The 20,825-nt window shown below is 47.9% G+C and overlaps 1 protein-coding gene across 7 annotated transcripts in view; it reads left to right on the forward strand.

Moving 5' to 3' along the window:
- The window catches only part of DLG3 (discs large MAGUK scaffold protein 3), a 55,507-nt gene extending 35,079 nt beyond the window's left edge, over positions 1–20,428 (forward strand). For 4 of the 7 annotated variants that reach the window (XM_045995323.1, XM_045995329.1, XM_045995327.1 and 1 more), the window contains 10 exons: positions 7,514–7,690; positions 7,914–7,989; positions 8,806–8,905; positions 12,513–12,554; positions 14,059–14,109; positions 14,713–14,814; positions 15,390–15,562; positions 15,979–16,088; positions 16,721–16,812; positions 18,282–20,428. In XM_045995323.1, coding sequence (XP_045851279.1) covers positions 7,514–7,690; positions 7,914–7,989; positions 8,806–8,905; positions 12,513–12,554; positions 14,059–14,109; positions 14,713–14,814; positions 15,390–15,562; positions 15,979–16,088; positions 16,721–16,812; positions 18,282–18,388 — 1,030 coding nt within the window. In that variant the 3' untranslated portion in view covers positions 18,389–20,428. Of the gene's footprint in view, positions 1–7,513; positions 7,691–7,913; positions 7,990–8,805; positions 8,906–10,762; positions 10,809–12,512; positions 12,555–14,058; positions 14,110–14,712; positions 14,815–15,389; positions 15,563–15,978; positions 16,089–16,720; positions 16,813–18,281 lie in introns of all 7 variants that reach the window. The other 3 variants (XM_045995325.1, XM_045995324.1, XM_045995326.1) reach the window with 3 other exon arrangements.
- The last annotated feature ends 397 nt before the right edge of the window (positions 20,429–20,825 follow it).

Below are 20,825 nucleotides of genomic sequence, written 5' to 3' on the forward strand. Positions count from 1 at the left end.
CTCAGGGTCCTGGGATCGAGCCCCGCGTCGGGCTCTCTGCTCTGCAGGGAGCCTGCTTCCTCCTCTCTCTCTGCCTGCCTCTCTGCCTACTTGTGATCTCTCTGTCAAATAAATAAATAAAATCTTTAAAAAAAAAAAAGTTGGGGCACCTGGGTGGCTCAGTGGTTTAGGCCGCTGCCTTCGGCTCAGGTCATGATCTCAGGGTCCTGGGATCGAGTCCCGCATCGGGCTCTCTGCTCGGCAGGGAGCCTGCTTCCCTCTCTCTCTGCCTGCCTCTCTGCCTACTTGTGATCTCTCTCTGTCAAATAAATAAATAAAATCTTTAAAAAAAAAAAAAAAAAGTGGCAGGAAAACCCAAGATCTGGCTTTCCCTTGCTTCACAGAGGCACGTGGCCATAACCAAGGAGGAACATATTCAGGGCTGAAGAATAATCTTTTATGTAGACCACTTACTGTGATCTTAGGCTGTAGATGGTAATATTTCCATAGCTTTGTTCTCTCCTCACATAGTGTTTCCCTCTGAACTGACCAGTTGTCAACTCAGAGGCTTTTATGAAGTTCTTTTTATCTAGACGCAGAAAGAATAAGAGGTTTCTGAGGCTTCTAGTTTCCCAACACACCTTCTTGTCAATAAACTCACATACATGGGGTGGGACCAAGGTACCAGAGGGGTTAAATGTGGCTTCAGGTTTCTGGAGACAGGTATTGGTTTGCTTTTTTCCGGCTCACTGATGTTTGAGTCGGAGATTGAAAAGTTTTGTTGCTGTATCATCTGGGCCTTCCATGTATAGGATTTTAGTTTCAGGACAGTGATTCGGTCTGATTTAAAAGGGATGGTATGGGGGGCACCTGGGTGGCTCAGTGGATTAAGCCGCTGCCTTCGGCTCAGGTCATGACCTCAGGGTCCTGGGATCGAGCCCCGCGTCGGGCTCTCTGCTCCGCGGGGAGCCTGCTTCCTCCTCTCTCTCTGCCTGCCTCTCTGCCTACTTGTGATCTCTCTCTCTGTCAAATAAATAAAATAAAATCTTTAAAATAAAAAAAAATAAAGGGATGGTATGCCCACAATAGCCAAACTATGGAAAGAGCCAAGATGCCCTTCAACAGATGAATGGACCATGTATACAATGGAGTATTATGCCTCCATCAGAAAGGATAAATACCAACTTTTGTATCAACATGGACGGGACTGGAGGAGATTATGCTGAGTGAAATAAGTCAAGCAGAGAAAGTCAATTTATCATATGGTTTCACTTACTTGTGGAGCATAAGGAATAACATGGAGGACATTAGGGGAAGGAAAGAAAAAGAAAATTGGGGGAAATCGGAGGGGGAGACGAAGCATGAGACACTGTGGACTCTGAGAAACAAATTGAGCATTTTAGAGGGGAGGGGGTGGGGGATGGTTGAGCCTGGTGGTGGGTATTAAGGAGGGCACTGATTGCATGGAGCACTGAGTGTGGTGCATAAACAATGAATCTTGGAACACTGAAAAAATAAAATTTTTTAAAAAGGGGGAAGTGGTATGGTATCTGCCTTGATTTTCTCTAGTGCTTGCCCTAAGGATAAAAAAGGGTGGATAGGATATATCCATGTTGTGGAGAAAGGTGCTCCTTCATCCTCTTACCAGTTCCAGGTTGAGGCATTTGTAGCAAGGAGCCAGTCCTTGTCACTTTTAGGTACTAGGCTGTTCCTAAGAGAGATCATCACTGCTAGATGGCCACAGTTTAGCATACTTCTTAAAGATCTCACATAGGTGGTCGATACTTTTTCAAAGTTAAAGTTTTAAAAAAATTATTAAAGACTCATTTACTTATTTATTTGAGAGAGAGAGAGACAGGGTGGTGAGAGGGGCAGAGGGAGAGAGAAACTGAAGCAGATTCCACACTGGGCATGGAGCCCACTGTGGGGCTTGATCTAATGACCCTGAGATCATGACTTGAGCTGAAATCGGGAGTTGGACACTTAACTAACTGCACCACCCAGGTGCCCCTCAAATTCATTAAGGTCTAGGGATGCCTGGGTGGCTCAGTGGGTTAAATAAAGCCTCTTCCTTTGGCTCAGGTCATGATCCCAGGGTCCTGGGATCAAGCCCCACATCAGGCTCTCTGCTCAGCAGGGAGCCTGCTTCCTCCTCTCTCTCTCTCTCTCTGCCTACTCGTAATCTCTGTCTGTCAAATAAATAAAATCTTTAAAAAATTCATTAAGGTCTAATTTACATACTTTTTTGATTACATGAAATATACATCATTTGAAAGGTGGTTTTAGTTTACTATTCAGCCTGTTCTCTTTTATTTTTTTTAAAGATTTTATTTATTTATTTGACAGAGATCACAAGTAGGCAGAGAGGCAGGTGGGGTGGGGGGGGGAGCAGGCTCCCTGCTGAGCAGAGAGCCCAATGCAGGGCTCTATCCCAGGACTCTGGGATCATGACCTGAGCCGAAGGCAGAGGCTTTAACCCACTGAGCCACCCAGGCGCCCCTCAGCCTGTTCTCTTTTAATTTCTTCCTTCCTTCTTCCTCCTTTCTTCTCTTTCACTCTCTCTCCCTTCCTCCCTCTCTCTCTCCCTCTCCCTCCTTTCTTCCTTTCTTTCACCCTATGCCCAATGTGGGGCTTGAACTCACAACCCTGAGATGAAGAGTTATGTGCTCTACCAACTGAGCCAGCCAAGCACCCCTTGTTCTCTTTTAATTGTACCTTCCACATGAATGTTTAGGCTGGTAACAAGAAAAAAGGCAAGGCTGTGAAGTCGGTCTCACAAGGCCTACCAAGCGAATGCCAAACTCCTTAGCTGGACTGCAGACCAAGCGCCTCGCACTACAACCAAATATGGGTGCTGCCGACCTCACTATACACCCTGGGTTGCTTGCCTCCAAGCCTTTGCTTATGCTGTTCTTTCTAGCCAGAAGGGCGTCTCCCCATGTTTCTCTTGAAATCCTGAACCTTCACTGAGGCCCAGTTCAAAAGTCAACCCGTCCCTCATAGCTTCCCCGAGTTAGATGTGACCTATGCTCTCTCTGAATGCTTTTAGGCCTTGGCTTATCTCGCCTTCCTGCCTCTCACTACCACATACTTGGCCCCCACACTCCAAGGCCAAGATTTAACCTTGCTTCTGTGTCTCTCACCTATTAAACACAGTGCCCCACACAAAATACATAAAGTGAATGTTTAAATAATGGAATAAAGGTATTTTTTAAGACATAGCCAAGTGGGAGTTAGCTTTCTAGGGGGAGGTTGTAATGTGACTGTGACTTATACCTCATGAAATTTTTGAGATTTAAGAGCCCCAGTGTGAGAGTCGCCCACCACACAACTCTAGATGAGGCCCTGTGCACCTCTGGGCCTGCTTTCTGTCATCTCTGAGGATGTTTTCTAGCTCGTAGTCAAATAAAATTTTGGCAGCCAAAGAGAGAAAATGGATTTAAAGAAAATCCACATTGTGGATTTGGAAAAGAAATCACCATGGTGACAGTGGCAGGACTGGGGAGGGAATTGGGTATGTTTAACCTGGTAGAGAAGACCTAGGAAAGACTTGAACTCGTGAAATGCTAGAGCTGGAAAGAAACTTAGAGACTTCTGAGGCTCCGATGTCCTGCAAAGCTCTTTTTCCATTTGTAGTTCTGATTGATAGAAAAGGAAATTCTTGTTCATTCATTTTACATTCTCAACTGAGAATGACATTGTGGTTCAGAATCTCAAATTCATTTCTTTCATTTCAAATGCACATGTGCTGCTATGTCTTTAACAAAATCATAGTTTAAAAACATGCTTTATTTGGTTGTTCAGTGTTCCTCATCCACACAAATCCATCAAACAAAATCCAGATAAACTTGGGGACCACTTTATATTGGGAAACAGCCCTTTTTGGCCTTGTTTGCTGGGGAACTTAGAGCCAAACATGTTCCTTACCGGAAGTAAATGACTCAAGCCAGGTACTTCCTTCACTTTTTTGTCCCCTTTAAACACCCAGAAGAGTGCCTGAGCATATTAGATACTCAAAAATACTTGTTTAATTAATGAATATCCTTAAGTATTCTTCAGGATCATCTTTTTTCAAGTATCATCTTTTAAGAATATTAATTTTGATGAGTAGTCAATGATATGAAAAATATTAATGATAAAATTTCAAGTGACAACTAAGGTTGCCAAATTGTACATACACACCATGTCTCAGTGAAATCTGTTTTCTGTGTACTTATTACACAATGTTATATAGTATCCCAACAATATGAACAACTGTTCCGAGTTATATTAAATGCGATTTTTCTGTTTTTAGACTTCATGTTTTTCAAATAATCTATAATGAGCTTATATTAATTTAATTTTTAATGAAATTTAATTCATAGGAATAGTATAAATAGTATAAAATCTCAAATACTAGAGTAACATATACCAAAAAAATTAATCCTTTTCCTATTCTCCTCTTTTCTGGCTCTACAAAGGAAACTGCTTTCAAATATTTTGGCTATAACAGAAAGAAACAGTGAATCTGGGGCACCTGGGTGGCTCAGTCAGTTAAGCGTCTGCCTTTGGCTCGGGTCATGATCCCAGGGTCCTGGGATGGAGCCCTTCATTGGGCTCCCTGCTCGGCGGGAAGCTTCCTTCTCCCTCTCCCTCTCCCCTGTCTTGTGTTCCCTCTCTCACTGTGTCTCTCTGTCAAATAATTTTTTTTTAAAAAGAAAAAAGTAAATCTAAATAGATCTCTGTGTTAGACAAGCTACAAAATAATAGGGATGTAGAAAAATAATCAGATAAAAAATAAAGTATTTCTGGCAGGAAAGAAGCCATAGAAAAACCTTACAGGAAAGGAAAGGGAGTCATCTATGGACACTGTTTATATAATACTGTAAAATTAAATATTGTTTATCCCCCCAAAATGTGATATAACTAAATTGGGAGGACAGGGGCAAAAGGATAGGTGAGTGCTATTGAAAACTAACATCTTGTAGCGCCTGGGTGGGTCAGTGGGTTAAGCATCTGCCTTAGGCTCAGGTCATGATCTCGGGGTTATGGGATCAAGTCCTGCATCGGGCTCCCTGCTCCGTGGGGGGTCTGTTCCCCCCCCCCCCCCGCCCCGTGATCTCTCTCTCTCTCTCTCTCAAATAAATAAAGGAAAGAAAAAGAAATAAAGAAAACCAGTATCTAATGTCTAAAATGTAAAAATAAAAAGTAACCAACAAATAGCAAGAAGAAGCAGTGATTTCAAAATGTGTTAGAAAAGAAAAAGAAACAGCACAAAAATTTGAATGCAGTTTGTTTTTATGTTGACTTGTATTTTTGAAAGAAAAGTTGTAAAAGGCTTCTGTGCCTGTGGGTAAAGGCAAGGCAGACGGCGCCGCTGCCGGTGTGTGGTGTTCACTGCCGACTTCCCGGTGACTGCAACCCACGCTCACCTCGTCGTTACTTAGCTCATGGCACATGTGTCTTAGTACAGTAAGGGATATGAAATTCCTCTTGGAAGTGACCTAGCATGTTAGTTTTATTTCAATCTCAGATGTTTTAAAAATGACCAAAATGACCAGTAATTGGCTTCCTGACATCCAGAAGACGTGTTTATATCAACTTGATCATATGTGCTCCAGCTTCTTACTGCTGTTGGCAAAGGTCAGACATGGTTCTGCAGAGTGCTAGAATTTGTCCCTGGATTATCACCAGTAAGCTCTCCCTTCCAGTGTTTACAGCCTCATCCTAATCTCCTAATTCATTTTAACATCTTCCTTCTTCCCTCCCCAAACTAATTTGTGCTTAATCTAAGTTCTGTTCTTTTCCTTACTACATTTGTTTTGATCTTTGAAGCCCAGAATGACATTGAGTGTCTCTCATTGTCACTTAGAATAAGGTCTTCACGCCCGTCTTTGTAGGCACATTCTACAGAATGCCTTCCTTGCTTTAGGAAACTCCGTTTCGAATGCGGGGCAAATGCATTCAGATGTGATCGGAGCCAGGAAAAAACCTCTTGGACAGAGTGTCTCCTTGATCTGCTGGCCCGGCCTCCCTCCTTACTGCTTTGAGTGTATAAATTGAGGGAGATAAAGGGCTTTATGTCAGAGTTTGGGTATTTGGATTTTTAAATAATTTGATACTGATTTCTTAAGACTCCTGTTTTAAGAAACTTGAAAAGTAGGTGGAAATTTCACTCTGCACACTTTTACTGCCTTCTGTATTTCATTTGGGCCTGCATGTGGGGAAATAGTGGGTTTTACTCTGCAGCTTCCAGCCCAGCCACAGACCACTGAACTGCAGGTAGAAGCCTAAATCTTGGAACTAGTTCTGGGAAATGCACTGAGCTGTGTGTACAAAGGTGTTAACAGAGAATGTAAAAAAGAGAGCCTCAATGGCAAGTAGAAAAACACAAACTTCTCGCTGAAATCACCATTCACAGTGACTCTGAGCAGAGATCCGGTGGATGAGAACAGTAGACCCTTTTATTCAGGTGAGTTTCTTCCCTGAAGCAGGGGGCTCTGGTGTGAAGTGCCAGCTTCACCAGAGCCAGAGTCAGCGATGGATCCTGAAGGATTTGAGCTTGTAGTTTTGCTTTAAATTTGCCTTCAAATCCACCCCACTCCACATGATCATCCTGTTGTATATGAGGGTGGATTAATGTTCCTAAGGCTCTTTTGATGTGTTGCTTCCCTACTCTCAAATCTTCAGGGGCTACTGGATCAAATATATTCAGGGCCTTCCAAAATTTGCCCCAGACCTTTATTTCCAACTTCCTTTCCTAGGACTTGCAGCTACAGCCAAGCTGGGTTCCTCCCTCCTTTTTCTCAAGCCTGTATGTTATAGTTCCCTTCCTACCTTTTCCCACCTTCTTTATCACTCTACCCTGCATGGCTGGTCAGAGGACATGGCCACTGTCCTAGGTTAGGTAGGTGTGTGATCTGGGTCCCATTACTCTTCCTCCCTGAACCTCCCTCTCCCTCCATGTAAGATGAGAGATTAAACTCAGAGCCTTCTTTAAAGCATCCTTTCAACTTTATCATTGTGTGGGTGAATGTCAGCCTTAGCTTTTTCCTTCGTTGTCTCAGCACACAGGGTCCTTTTCGCTTTTGGGTCTCTGCAGCATTTACCATTCATTGTTTGAGACTGTAGTTCATATTTTTATGCCCTGCCTTCAACTACTTTTTGAAGATATGTTTGTAAACTGGGGAAGCCCTTTGGTAGAGCTAACTTGTTTCCCTGGGATGTGGGTGTGGGGGAGGACTGTTGAATGTTCTACTTTGGATCTCTACCTTGTATCTAGATACAAGCTTAGAGGCATTGGGACTCATGAAAGATTTTCTCTTATTCCCCTTTTTGGGAAAGTGGGATGTTTCTTTGAGAAGAGACACATATCTGTAACATCAAGACTGAAGGAAGGATGCAGTCTCCTGGAGAATTCCCTCTGGTCTGCTCTGAGGCTGCTGGGTCCATGCTGACTCTTTGAGTTGGCCTTCCTCTGCCATCCTTTCCAGAGTGCCAGGCTCCTGGCATTTAGGGTTAGGATGATGACTTCATTTTTCCCCGTGTATTTCAGGGCCCTGTTTGATTATGATCGAACTCGGGACAGCTGCCTGCCAAGCCAGGGGCTCAGCTTCTCTTATGGTGACATTCTGCACGTCATTAATGCGTCTGATGATGAGTGGTGGCAGGCGAGACTGGTGACCCCGCATGGAGAGAGTGAGCAAATCGGTGTGATCCCCAGTAAGAAGAGGTGAGTGATCATGATCTTGAGGACTTCCTTGCCCTCTTCCTGGTATTGCTTTCTTCTGTACCTATTAGACTGTAAATTGCTTGAGAGCAATGGATGTGCTCTATCATTCCTTTTCGGTGGAGTTGGTGCTGAAGACATAGTTATGACTCAGGGAGCCAAAAGGTGGCTGCTGAGACCATGCACTGGTGGTGAGTAACAGGACTCCTTTCTGACTCCAAAACAGGGTGGAAAAGAAAGAAAGAGCTCGATTGAAAACCGTGAAGTTCCATGCCAGGACGGGGATGATTGAGTCTAATAGGGTAAGTGGGGATCCCCAAGGAAGTCAGGCAATATGTGAAGAGGAGTAAGAAGCTTGGAGTCTGTCTGCTGGCTAAGAGAACTGGGGCACACAACAGAATATCTCTTTTTTCAGGGGGCTGACTCTGTCCTATCAGAACACTGACTGCTTTTTAGAAAGCAGAGAGAGGGCACTGAAACTCTGTCCAGTCTGTACTCCTTCCCCCTGGGTTACTGGCTCTTGAAGATGTGTTGAAGTTGGACTGTCTGGAAAGGCTGCCTTGTTCCGGGTACATGAAGCCATCTGTGGGTATCTCCCTGGCCGCAGACCCTGTCAGAGCTATGGGGACCCTGAGCAGAACCTGGCCTTGTTACCCAGCGAGGAAGGCTGGCCTCAGAGCTCCGACCACCTCCCATCAGACCAGTGAGGCATGAGGGCTCAGTCATTCACCCCTTTTCTTCTATGAGCTTTGCAGGCCAAAGAACTTCTGGAGCACTAGAGGGAAGAGAGACACAGAGTAGATGACTCTGTGTGTATCAGTGGCACCTTGGGGCATGTGTCCAGGAGGGTCCAATGACCTTTGTCCTTTAGAAAGTGCCAGTGAGTGCTGTGAGTCTGGATTAGGTAGAAACCTCTAACATCCCTACAACATTTTCCTGTAAACATGATTTTCCTCTTACATCAACTTTCATTTAATCTCATAGATTCCATTTGTGAGAGATGGTCTTTTATTTAGCTCATCATTGTCTCCATTTTAGTTTTTCTTGCATGCTTTAAAATCCATTGTTCTGTTTTTTTTTCTTCTGTCCTTCCCCTCCATCTTCATGTTCTTTCACAGTCGATCAAAACGAAACGTAAAAAGAGTTTCCGCCTCTCTCGAAAGTTTCCATTTTACAAGAGCAAAGAAAACATGGCCCAGGAGAGCAGCATACAGGAACGTAAGTAGCAGCAGGGTACAGAGAGCAGACTGTCCGCAGCCCCGCCCTCTCTTCCTCAGTTGCACCTCCCCTTCTAAGAAGATGGGGAAAGTGTGTGTGTGTGTGTGTCCGTCTGTCCATGCGTGCGTGGGTGCATGTGTGTGTGCATGTCATCCTTGTTTATTTACAGAGTCAGTGTAGAGATTGGTCTGCACAGGGAGACAGTGGGTCTCTCTCTTATCCAGCTGCTCACTCCGAAAGAATGTTGGAGGCTCTAAGGACCAACTGGTTCCAAGGCTGGCTACCAGGGCATCCCTGGCACTGGCATTGAGGGTGCCAGACCAAGCTCTGCTGGGGTCATCATCAGTTCTCAGCCCCAGTAGCAGTTTTAGAAGAATGGTTTTTCAAGAGAACCAGGTCTAGGGACTCAGTGTTGCTCTCCTGGCTTCTTCCTCCTGTGTTTTCTTTCCCTTAACTTTAAATACTCATCTGTGTTAAGAGAAGAGCCTTTTCTTCCCTGGACACCTAGAGTCGGACCTGCTTCCTGAATTACATGCACGTGCATAGGCACCCAGGTTGTACGCCCGGCTCCAGCAGACTCACTGTCATCCCAGATACAGAGCCAGCCTTCAAACTAAAATCCTTTCTGCCTAAAGGAATTGACGTGGAAGGGGGATTACTCAACATTGTCTAAAGAAAGATTTATTGAAAAACAGCAAATGGTAGGAAAGGCCATAAACTGACTTTTCAGAACCAATGTTCTGAATCCTGAGAAATGTTCGTATTTTACCATACACCTCAGAAGTTAACTTCTCTGCCCCTCACCTTAAACACCAGGTCAAGCTGGTGCGACACTTCTCATATATTAATCATCCTGCTGAATTGTAAGCCTTTCCTCTGCTGCCTCATAAGGAGGGGCCTTGGGGTCTTGGGCTGTTGGGACTGGCGGGGGACTGACTTTGTCTAGGTGAGCCTGATGTATGGGCATGGTCTACGTAGGTCACCACTGTCTGGAGTGGTAGCTAGTCAATCCAAGGGGCCTTCATGCAGATGGGGGTGATGGGTCCTGGGTAGCTCAGTAAGAAGCACCAGCTGCCGTGGGTTCTGTTTGTGAGCAGTGGGAGACGGTCTAAAGGGAGGTCACCGCAGTTCACCGGGTCAGCCTCTGAACCTCTGTGCTTTATCTAGCCTGGGGAGGGTTTGCTGTTGGGCTGCCCAGCTGAGGGACAGGGGCTGCCTTTTGGGTGAGAGTTGAAACCACCTAGTGCTTATTCTTCAGAAGGTGAGCTCATCCCCTATGGTCTGCACAACTCAGGCCAGCTTTGAAGGCCATACCTGACACTGCATGAAGCTTTCCCTGAAGGCTCTGGACAGAGTGAGTCACTATTAGGCAAAAACTCCTTGGGATGATGATAATTCTGCCTGGTCTTTGGTGCACCCTCAGAGGGAAATGGCGATTACATGGGCCGAGCAGAGACCTGGGCTCTGTAAGTACAAATTCAGCCAAAGCAGGTACTCAGCCTTGGAAGAGATGGAACAGTCTACCTGTTCTGTCCTGTTAGTCTATAGACTGTAGACCACCTCAGAAAGGTAGTCTGCTCCAAGGCCCTCTGGCAGCAAATTTGGCAGTATGAAGTACCCATATCTTACCTGATCTGGGGTATTCTTTCTATAGCAAAATTCTTAACCTTACTATAATTATAGGTCTTCATAGTATTTCACACTTCTGTCACTAATGCTTACCTGGCTCTGTATTCTTCCTTCCCCTTGTCTTTTTTCTCTATTTCCTCTTTTGTCCCAATTCTTTCCCTCCCTCCCTCCCTCCCTCCCTCCCTCCCTCTTTCCCTCTCTCTTTGTCCTTGCTGTCTGTGAAATCAGGACTTCCCTGGGTTAAGTGACGATTATTATGGAGCAAAGAACCTGAGTAAGTCAAACTTACACACCACTAACTATATTTCTGTCATGAGTGGACATGCTGGGGTTGGGGGTGTAGGGAATGTGGGTGAGGGCAAAGGGTGAGGGGAGGACAGTGTTGTGAGGACTCTGATACCATAGCAGGAGAAGGAACAAGTGGCTCTGAATGTCACACTTTTGCTCTGGATCCCTGGTACCCTAATAAAAGCCTATCATTCACGTCTGTGTTTTCCTTTTGTACCTTGAAGGGGTGGGGAGACATCTTGGCCCCCCACCTTAGAAATGAGGTGGGCAAGAAGTACTTCTACAGGGGTGACCACTCAGCTCATCTCTAGCCTATTGTTGAGGTGAGGGGTACCGGGCTGGTTGGCTGCTTCTCCTAGTGACACAGCACTAAAGAACTGGGCTTAAGAATGAGCTGTTTTGGTCTAACTAGGGACAAGAGTACTGCGAAGCCCTTTACCCATCCTGCATCTGGGACATCCCAGCAGGCCCATGGGCCTCAGGAAACAGCTGTAGGCTGGCTTTCCATGGAGCATCTCTAAGGCGCTGAGCTGGTGGGGGGTCTCAGCGGCACCTATGGACTATATGTACATATATATCTAGTGCCTTAGCTCGGGCAAACTCTGACCTGTCCTCTCTAGAAAATAATTCTAGAGTGGAAAATGAAGGGACCAAGAGGACGGCAACTTAGCAGCCCCTCTGTGCACAGAGGGGCATGTACACATGGCTGTGCCGGGCAGGTTCTGTGAGCATATACTCTCCTTCAATAAATAATAAAGGCGTGAAGGGAAAGGAGCTTCCTCAGGGGATTGTTCAGGAACTCGCCTGGGATGGCGACTCATCCAGTCCTTCCTACGGGGCCACAGCATATCACAGTCTGGAACAGTGTCATCTTGGCTGAAACAAGCAGTGTCTCTGTCCATTGTTGTGTTCATGTTTCATTTTCATTTGCCTGTCCTCTTGGGAACAGTGGCCTTTTGGGGGGCCATATTGCACCTTGTGTCTCCTTTGAGCATGGTGGCCATGCCCACACTCAGATGCGGAGTGTCCCACCGGTCTGAGACTGGACGGTTGTCTTGGCCTCCTAGCCTTCCGTGTTTGTGGTCTCTGTGGTCTCTCTGATTGTGGATGAAGGCGCATCCTCTCTCACCACTGAGGCCAAGTTGGGAAGGAGGAGGAGGAGGCTAGATGATAGTGGTGGCAGGAGGGCTGTTGGTCCCACCAAACGGTCAGAGCCTCTGTCCCTGGTGACAGCTCAGCCTCCCTGTGCTTAGCCTCTTAGTTCTGGAGCACCACACAACTCTGTCCTTCAGGGGCTCTGTCTCGGGGAGGGGACTTCTCTTTGCTGCTGTTGCTGCCTTTCCTTTCCTGTCATTAGCCTTGGGAGATGCATTTTGAGATAGGATTTGGAAACAGTCCAGGTCAGTTCTTTTGATTCAGATGAAGAGGATGCTGCTGAAGAATGGAAGGCTTGTAGTGTATAGGGAGGGACTTGGCAGACCGAGAGGGCTCTGGGGACAAGTATGACGTGGCCAGGGGCTCAGGATTGGCACTCTGCCTCCCAGTTGGTAGCCCGGATATGGCAGGCCTCCTGTGGCCTGGCTTGCTTGGCAGTTCAGTGTCTTGCCTCCTGGAGGATTTGAGTTTTGTGCCACGTGTGACCTCTCAGTGGTGTGTTCTGAATTGGAGTCTCTTTCTTGTTGGCTTGCAGAGGGAGTGACATCCAACACCAGTGACAGCGAAAGCAGTTCCAGTAAGTGTGTGTCATTCTCCCCCATGTTGTGTAGCTCCACCATGTGTCCCAGCCATCCTCATTCCAGTGTTGCATGGCTGCCATTTCTGTTCAGAGGCTAGTGCTTCGTTTAGCCATGTACACTTTGAGATCCTGGAAATGCTGTGGCCATTCTGTCCTGATGGGGTGGGATTTAGGCCATGAATTAAAGGAGAGTATAAGGCCTGCACTTCTGGCCAGGACCCGACCTAATGCCGTCCCGGGGGCCCTGGGAAGGGTGAGGTACCAGTGAATAAATCCCTGCCATGGGGCCTCCTGGGCTATAAATGCTGCCAGTTTTACAGATTTGCTTAGAGACCAAAAGACAAATGGCTCCTGTGGAATGTTGTCCTGAATTGCCTTTGCAGGTCTCTAGGACCTCCCGGGTCAAGGCTCAGTGTCTTTGGCCTTTTGCTGGGTTAAGCAACCTGATAACTGCCCAGTTTTCCTTCTGAGATCCCGTGACCAAGCCAGAGAAGCCACAGGTGGAACCCCCCGAACTTCGGGACCAGTGGCCTCTCAGGAGCTGTGGCTAGAGGTCTTGTACAGTCTGCCCGCGAGTCTTAGGCTCAGAGGAAGCCTGTGAACGAGCATCCTGGGGCTTGATGCAAATACTGCTGCCTTCCCCGGCACTGCCATCAGCCCCGTGACACCCAGAACCAAGTGGCTTGGTGACTATTTTAGGAAAAGTTCATCAACACTGGGGTGTATGGAGGTCTACCATGAGAAAGTGGGGGTTGGCATTGCTCTTCAAGGGGCCTCGGGACCTTAGCCCAGCCTTGAGCCACTGATCTGGGTATTTACTCCTCAGTGCAAGGGGGATAGATAGACCCTTAAAAGAGCAAAGTTAGCCTTCATTAGTGCCCTGACTCCCCTGCCTGCAGATTAGGGGACATGGGCAGTATTTATCAACCAGTTGAAGCCTCCCTGTGGTTCTTTTTTTTTAAGATTTTATTTATTTATTTGTCAGAGAGAGAGAGCAAGCACAGGCAGAGGCAGAGGGAGAAGCAGTCTCCCTGCCAAGCAAGGAGCCCGATGTGGGACTCAATCCCAGGACCCTGGGATCATGACCTGAGCCGAAGGCAGCCGCTTAACCAACTGAGCCACCCAGGCGTCCCCTACCTGTGCTTCTTACCAGAGCAAGAGCGTAATTGAGCACAGCTGACTGACTACTGACTACAAGAACAGTTCCTGAGAAAGCGGGGGTGGTTTTCGGTGGAGGCTTCATGGCTTCTGGGTCACGTCCCTTTGGTCAGCTATGTTTTGCTGAACGAGAGGACTCCTGACTCCCATCCCAGGGGTGGTGAAGGGCTTCCTGTGCTTTCTTGCTGATGGGTAGCAGACAGGCCCACAAGGCAGGTGGTAGCAAGTACCACCTGACAAAGCTGTTTTCTGACAGAGGTGGGGGTGAGGTGAATGCTGTAGGGGTCCAGGATTCAGGGAAGCCGATTACAAAGTGCTAACGTGTCTCCCTTTTTTGTTTCAGAAGGACAAGAGGATGCGATTTTGTCCTATGAGCCAGTGACACGGCAAGAAAGTAAGCCCCCTTCTTGCCTTGGAGCTGGTTTCGTGGCCACAGGGCCCAGTGCAGTGGTGGGCTATGTCAGCACAGGGAAGAGTATGTGGGAGCAGGAGGGCGGGGCTCACCTCATGTGCAGAGCAGCTCCTTCCTGCCCATATCTTCCTTGTGTTATAGAAAAGGTGAAAGGAAACCCAGTGTGCACCCCTCACCATACCTTTGTTTCTGCCGGGATGCCTTCCAGAGCAAAGGACGGGTTGACAAAGAGGGCAAGGGTCCATCTCAGTGGGTGTGACTGTTGCCAAAAGAAAGGTCCCAGTCTCTCCCTGTAGTGGGTTCTCAGGGAAAAAACCTTGCTTAGCTGCTGGTGCCCATACAGAGATTGCTCCTGAATCTGTTGGAAGGGGAGATGCTTCTGATTTCAGACTTGCCTTGGACTGAGATATTTTCAAATTAAAGGCTCTTTGATGTCTTTGTAGTTAAAAGCCAGGGACTAGCCGTGGACACTCTGCCCTGTCTGAGTGGCGGCTCCAGAGCCTCGGTGTTCCAGGCAGGCATGGAGATGGAAGAGGCCGTCAGGTGGGAGGCCTCGCTCATGACCTCCATGCTCTCTTTCTCCAGTTCACTATGCAAGGCCTGTGATCATCCTGGGCCCAATGAAGGACAGAGTCAACGATGACCTGATCTCGGAGTTCCCGCATAAATTTGGCTCCTGTGTACCACGTAAGAGCCCAGGTTTTGGAAGGGAGGCATGAGTGTGCTGGGAATGATTACGCAGATGTTTCATGGAAAGGCTCTGGGGCCAGGTGCTTGGGTTCTCTGGGAACAGGGTCTGCTGCTCTGGAAGATTTTCCCACAAGGCTGTTGGGGCTCGGAGGCCTAAGCCATGAGGCTGGCCTGCTTCCTCCCTTGGAGAGATGTTTTGAGTAGTGACGGTCAGGAAGGATTGGGCAAATGGAGTGCTTAGTCCAAGTGGCGTTGGCACGGCCCCATGGACAGCTTGTTACGTTCGCTGGCTCCCGTGCCTCATTTGGCATCTTCTGCCAGGTTTTGGCCCAGGAAACCCTACCTTTCTGGTTTAAACTAAAGCAAATAGCTCCCTGTGTGTGAGCCCTGGTGGTTACAAGAGAAGTAGGAAAGACACGCTTCTTTCCAGCTATTCTCCCCCCAACCCGCCCACTCACTTGGAAAATATTGGAGTGGCCCTGAGGCCCAGGTGAGAGAGGAACAGGTCATCTCTTTTGGCCTGGGGCAGGTCATTGTCCTTGGGCCACAGAGCATTTCCTTTCTTCCTCCAGATACCACTCGGCCTCGGCGTGATAATGAGGTGGATGGACAAGACTACCACTTTGTGGTCTCCCGAGAACAGATGGAGAAGGATATTCAGGACAACAAGTTCATTGAAGCAGGCCAATTTAACGATAATCTCTATGGGACCAGCATCCAGTCAGTGCGGGCAGTTGCAGAGAGGGTAAGAAGAGAGGAGATGGCCTTGCTAAGTATAAACCTCAAAGGAAAAACTGAAATGTTCCCGCTCACATTCCATTAGGGTTCACCTCCTTCCCACACGGGGCCTACAACCACGCAGCACGCTGGCTCTATGTGTTCTCAGCCCCTGGTTGGAGATAGCTGTGTCTCCTCCACACAGCTCACCCCAGCGTGTCACCAATGTGACTGGTGACCCCTCTGCAGATACGGCCTTTTCTGGCTAGGCGGAGCAAAATGTGGGACCTGGGTGCCTCAGTGGTAGAATCTTCTAGGCCTCTCTGGGTGGCCCTGGGTCCCCCCGCCCCCGGCCAGGCAGATGTTTGTGTTGCCACTGGGTAAGTGCTTGGGGCTGGGTAGACAGGGACCGAATGGGCGGATAACAAGTCTTTGCTTTTTCAGGGCAAGCACTGCATCTTAGATGTTTCCGGCAATGCTATCAAGAGGCTGCAGCAAGCACAACTTTACCCCATTGCCATTTTCATCAAGCCCAAGTCCATTGAAGCACTTATGTGAGTATTTGCGAGTCTCAGACACTCCCAGCTAGGAGAGGGCCCTGGAAAGGAACAAGAAAATAAACTGATTTGTTGGGCAGGGGTAAGACCCCATGCAAGCTCTAAGGCAGGTCTGCATCCAAGCTGGTGCCTGAGGGCTCCTTCTGATGTGAGTGCTGGAACCTGTATTCCAGTCGCACTTTTAAACCTGCCAGGTTTGGGGAAGATGTTGAGCCGTGGGCTACTGCTGCTCTCAGAGGGCAGCTGAGCAGATTTTCAGGGAGCCTGGGAACAATCCTTTATGGTAATCAAAACGTAGCATCCAGAGGCTGCCTGGGTGGCTCCGTCGGTTGAGCGTCCCACTCTTGGTTTCAGCTCAGGTTGCGGTCCCAGGGTCATGAGATCGAGCCCCACTTTGAGCCCCACTTCGAGCCCCACTTCAGGCTCCATGCTTAGTGGGGAGTCTGCTGGAGATTCTCCATCTCTGGCCCTCCCCTCTGCCTTTGGGCTCTCTAAAATAAATCAATAAATCTTTAGAACAAAAGATTCTCTCTCCCTCTTCCCCCAGTTCGTGCACTGTCTCTCAAAAACAAAAAGAAGGCACACGTAGAATCCAATTTGATACCATTTTTCTTCTCTGTCTTTGTCAGGGAGATGAACCGACGGCAGACATATGAACAAGCAAATAAGATTTTTGACAAAGCCATGAAACTGGAGCAGGAGTTTGGAGAATACTTCACAGGTAAGAAGCCCCGCTGCCTGGCTCCGGTAACATGGGACCAGCCTGACATCTGTAAGTGTCTCCAAAAGGCTTAGGTACCCGACATTGTCCAGAGTTTCTGGATGCTTTGCAGGTCAGACCTTTGCAAAATACTCAAGTTCCTTCCATCCAGCTGGAGGAGTTTAGCCAGTTTGTAGTCTCAACCACACCACCAGCTGCCGCCGTGGATCATTTTGTTCATCTTGTCTTCATGTCCCTACCAGATCAGAGGCTCCCTATGTTACTTTGCTTCTCTCCCTCCCAACTCCTCCCCACAGTGTAGTCCTCGGTTTTGCATGTTTTAGGTGCCAAATCCATGGTTGTTGATGATGATGATTCTTCAGGGGGGTGTTCAAGTTATCTGTCAGTGTGCGTGTGTGTGTGCGCGTATGGCCATCTGTTTGAGGTCAGTTCCTAAAAGGTTGTTAAGGTTTCTCTGTAATATGTTGGTTACCTTTTTTTCTCTTATTTTTTAAAAGATTTTATTTATTTGAGATAGAGTGAGAAAGAGAGAGATTGCAAGAACGAGTTGGGGAGGGGCACAGGGAGAAGCAGACTCCCTGCAGAGCAGGGATCCAACATGGGACTCAATCCCAAGACCTTGGGATCATGACCTGAGCTGAAGGCAGATGCTTAACTGACTGAGCCACCCAGGTGCCCTGCAATATGTTGCTTACCTTTACAATCACAGGGAGGTAGATGGGGGCAGGTCTGGATGGGCAATGGGCATGAGGGGGGCACTTTCTGGGATGAGCACTGGATGTTGTATGTAAGTGATGAATCACTCAGTTCTACTCCTGAAACCAATATCCCCTTACAGGTTAACTAACTAGAGTTTAAAGAAAAAAAAAACTGGAAAAAAAAAAAAAGATAAAGCACAGTGACATTTCTGTGCAGGTTGGTGCTGAGTAAACCCCAGCCGGCGGCACCGCCAGGTGAAGCAGGGAGAGGGTGCATAGCCGTACTCTCAGACCTTGGGTTTTGGAGCTCCCTTTACTGTTACATCCCTGTCCTAGTTTTTCTGACCGACCTCTGACATAGAGTAGATGCGATGGCCCCAGGAGCACTTCCTCATAGAAACTGTTTCTTTCGGTTCTTTCTTGGGATAACTGGGATTTTCTAAATCTTCTACTGAGCCTGTTTACATGACCAGCTGTTGGCCTCATGGCTGCCAAGAGTAACATGAGCTGTGAGGTGTGAAATCTAATGGGTGCTCAGTAAACATTTTCTGAACAATCCGTTTTCTCGTTCTTTGCCACTTAGTCTTACTGTCTCGGCAAGTTGACACTGAGCCCTGGGCTTAGAGCACCTGCCATCTTCCGTTGTTGCCCTAGGCCGTGCGGTGTCTCTGCCAGGCGGAGTTGGGGCTGGGGGCTGCCAGGGCAGGCTAGACTGCCAGGTTGATGGTGCTGTGGAGCACAGTAAGAATTCTCTTTTCCTCTTTACTTTAGCCATTGTACAGGGTGACTCACTGGAAGAGATTTATAACAAGATCAAACAAATCATCGAGGACCAGTCTGGGCACTACATTTGGGTCCCATCCCCTGAGAAACTCTGAAGAATCCCCACCAAGCACTCTCTTGTGAACAGAAGACATCAAGTCCCTCTTCCCTCCTCCCTCTTCATTCCTGTCCCCACCAGGAGAACAAATGACTACTGTTCTTGTCCCCTTTTTTAGATATGTCCCAAAAATTGAGTTTTCTAGTCCTGTTCTGTTTTTTTAAATTTTCATTTTGTTTTAGTTTATTTTTTGGGATGATGCCATCACACTCATCACGTGACTGTGCCCATTCCTGCATGGACCTTTCCCAAGCGCTAGCACAGGAGCAAATCCATCAGAGTCATTGTTTTCATAAAAACCAAGCAGAAGCGAAGAGACGAGAGGAGGACTGCTGGAAAGTCAGGCTCCGGACAGCTGCACGGCTTGTGAAGCAAGCTCCGTGTGCCGCATGCCTAGAGGCTCCTGGGCATTTCTGCCTCTCCCGCTGCTTTCACGCAGCACTGAACGGTGCAACGTATGGCGACAGAAAGTATCTTATTTATATATAGATATATATATGTAATTTATATAAAATATATAGAAATTATTATATATATATATTATACACTCTCATATAATATATATATATTCACACACATTTGGACTAGAAAATCTATGGAGACTTCATCAATGGTACTGTGTTATTAGAGAAATGCTTTAATTTTCATATTCCAATCAGATGGCATCTTCTATCCCAACTGGTTGGGGAGGGATTGAAAGTGGTAGTAATTACTGTACCAAGGGCACTTGTTTCTGGTCATTCTCTCGAAAGCTGAGGTTTTCTCTAGGATGGGGTCAGTGGGCGGGCCTCGGCTCTGGGGGGTGAGAAGGTGGAAGAAGGGACCCTGAGGTAGCTGCCGCCTGCCGCCTGGGAGACATAGTCGGACCAGGGGGATGGAAAGCGAGAGAATGGCCAACAGTGCTCCCGATGACATTGCCTATTGTTTCCTGCCACCTGATGTGTCTGCATGAGAGGTTTCCTTTTTGTTCATTTTTAAGCTGCTGTTAAACCAAAACCATGTTGTGCTACCGTGTCAGCCTTTTCATTATTCCAAATTTTACTTTTACTATTTAAGTGAATGCGTAGACTCCAATTGGACAAGGGTTTGAAAGGCTCATGATGTTGTGGAGGAGCCGGGCCTTGTGACCGTGGGTGCGCCTGGTGCCGCCAGCCTTTCCGCGGAGGGGAGGCAGGGGCCCTCACTCGCAGCCGGGGATGTGCCCGCTTCCTGTGGGGCCCCACCAACGGGGACAGGGTGTCCCTTGCCAGCTCAGCTCTGGGAAGGTGGGAGTGCCGTGGGCCTGGCCAGCCATGTGATGAGAAGTTGGATTTGGGTTTTTTCTGCAGCTGCTCCATACACCCCCCCTCCAGCGCCCACACCATCAGCTGGTAGATTACTGTGGCTTCGAGAAGGGAGTAGACTCAGGCCGTCCGCGTCACCTGCAGAGCTAAGAGTCCCTTGCTGGTGAGACCAGTTGGTTTTTCTCTGACCACGAGTGTTGCGGGGGGGGGGGGGGGTAGGTGTGGCTCAGGCCCCACCCTGCCCCCACTGGGCTCTTTTGCAGCACCCCCCCCCACACCTCCCTTGCCCCTTGGTGGGCACGACACAGGAGAAGAGTGTGGATATGCCAGGCCCTGGGCTTGAGTCTGAGGTTTCCCAGCCCGCGGCATTGTGACCAGTGTGAATGATGCCACATCCAAGACGCTCAGAGTGCTACCAGCCAAACTTAGGAAATCTGTTAACGGTTCTCCTGCTAGCACAATGAGGCTAACTGTACAGCGTGGGGCCCAGAATGAGGGGAAAGAAAGGGCAGCAGCTTTACCTGGGCAGTACACTGGATTGAAGGCAAAAAGGGATGATGTGATGGCCGATGGCAACTCTGGTGAGGAGCAGGGGGAGTGTCATTTCTCTGATGTTAAGTGATGTACTCTGAGTACAACCCTCTGCCCCTCCGAGGGAAGGAGATCGAGATTCAAAGTAAGCATGACACTAGTTGGTTTACCAGTGTTCCTTCCAAGGAGACATATATTTTTTAATAAACGATAGTTGCAATGAACTGTGTGTGGCTCAGAGACCTTCTTCATGGGGTCAAGAAGGGAGGGTGGGTGCAGAGCCGTGGGAAGGTCTCCAACCTCATAGGTCCAAAAGACTCTGCTCAGGGTCGCCTGGCTGTCTCAGTCGGTGAAGTATCCAACTGTTGATTTCGGCTCAGGTCATGATCTCAGGGTCACGAAGTCGGGCCCCGCGTTGGGCTCCACGCTCAGCACAGTCTGCTTGTCCTTTTGCCCCTCTGCTTCTTCCCCCTCTCCTCACCCCTCCACTTGTCCTCACCCACGTGCTTTCTCAAAAATAAGTAAAATCTTCACAAGACTCTACTTAGTGACCATCCATTCAGATGTTCTGAATGCTTCCAGACCACTGTGGTTGTGCCAGGTCCTTTGTGAAAGCGCTAT

This window comes from Meles meles, chromosome X, assembly GCF_922984935.1.
Source record: "Meles meles chromosome X, mMelMel3.1 paternal haplotype, whole genome shotgun sequence".
Lineage (NCBI taxonomy): Eukaryota > Metazoa > Chordata > Mammalia > Carnivora > Mustelidae > Meles > Meles meles.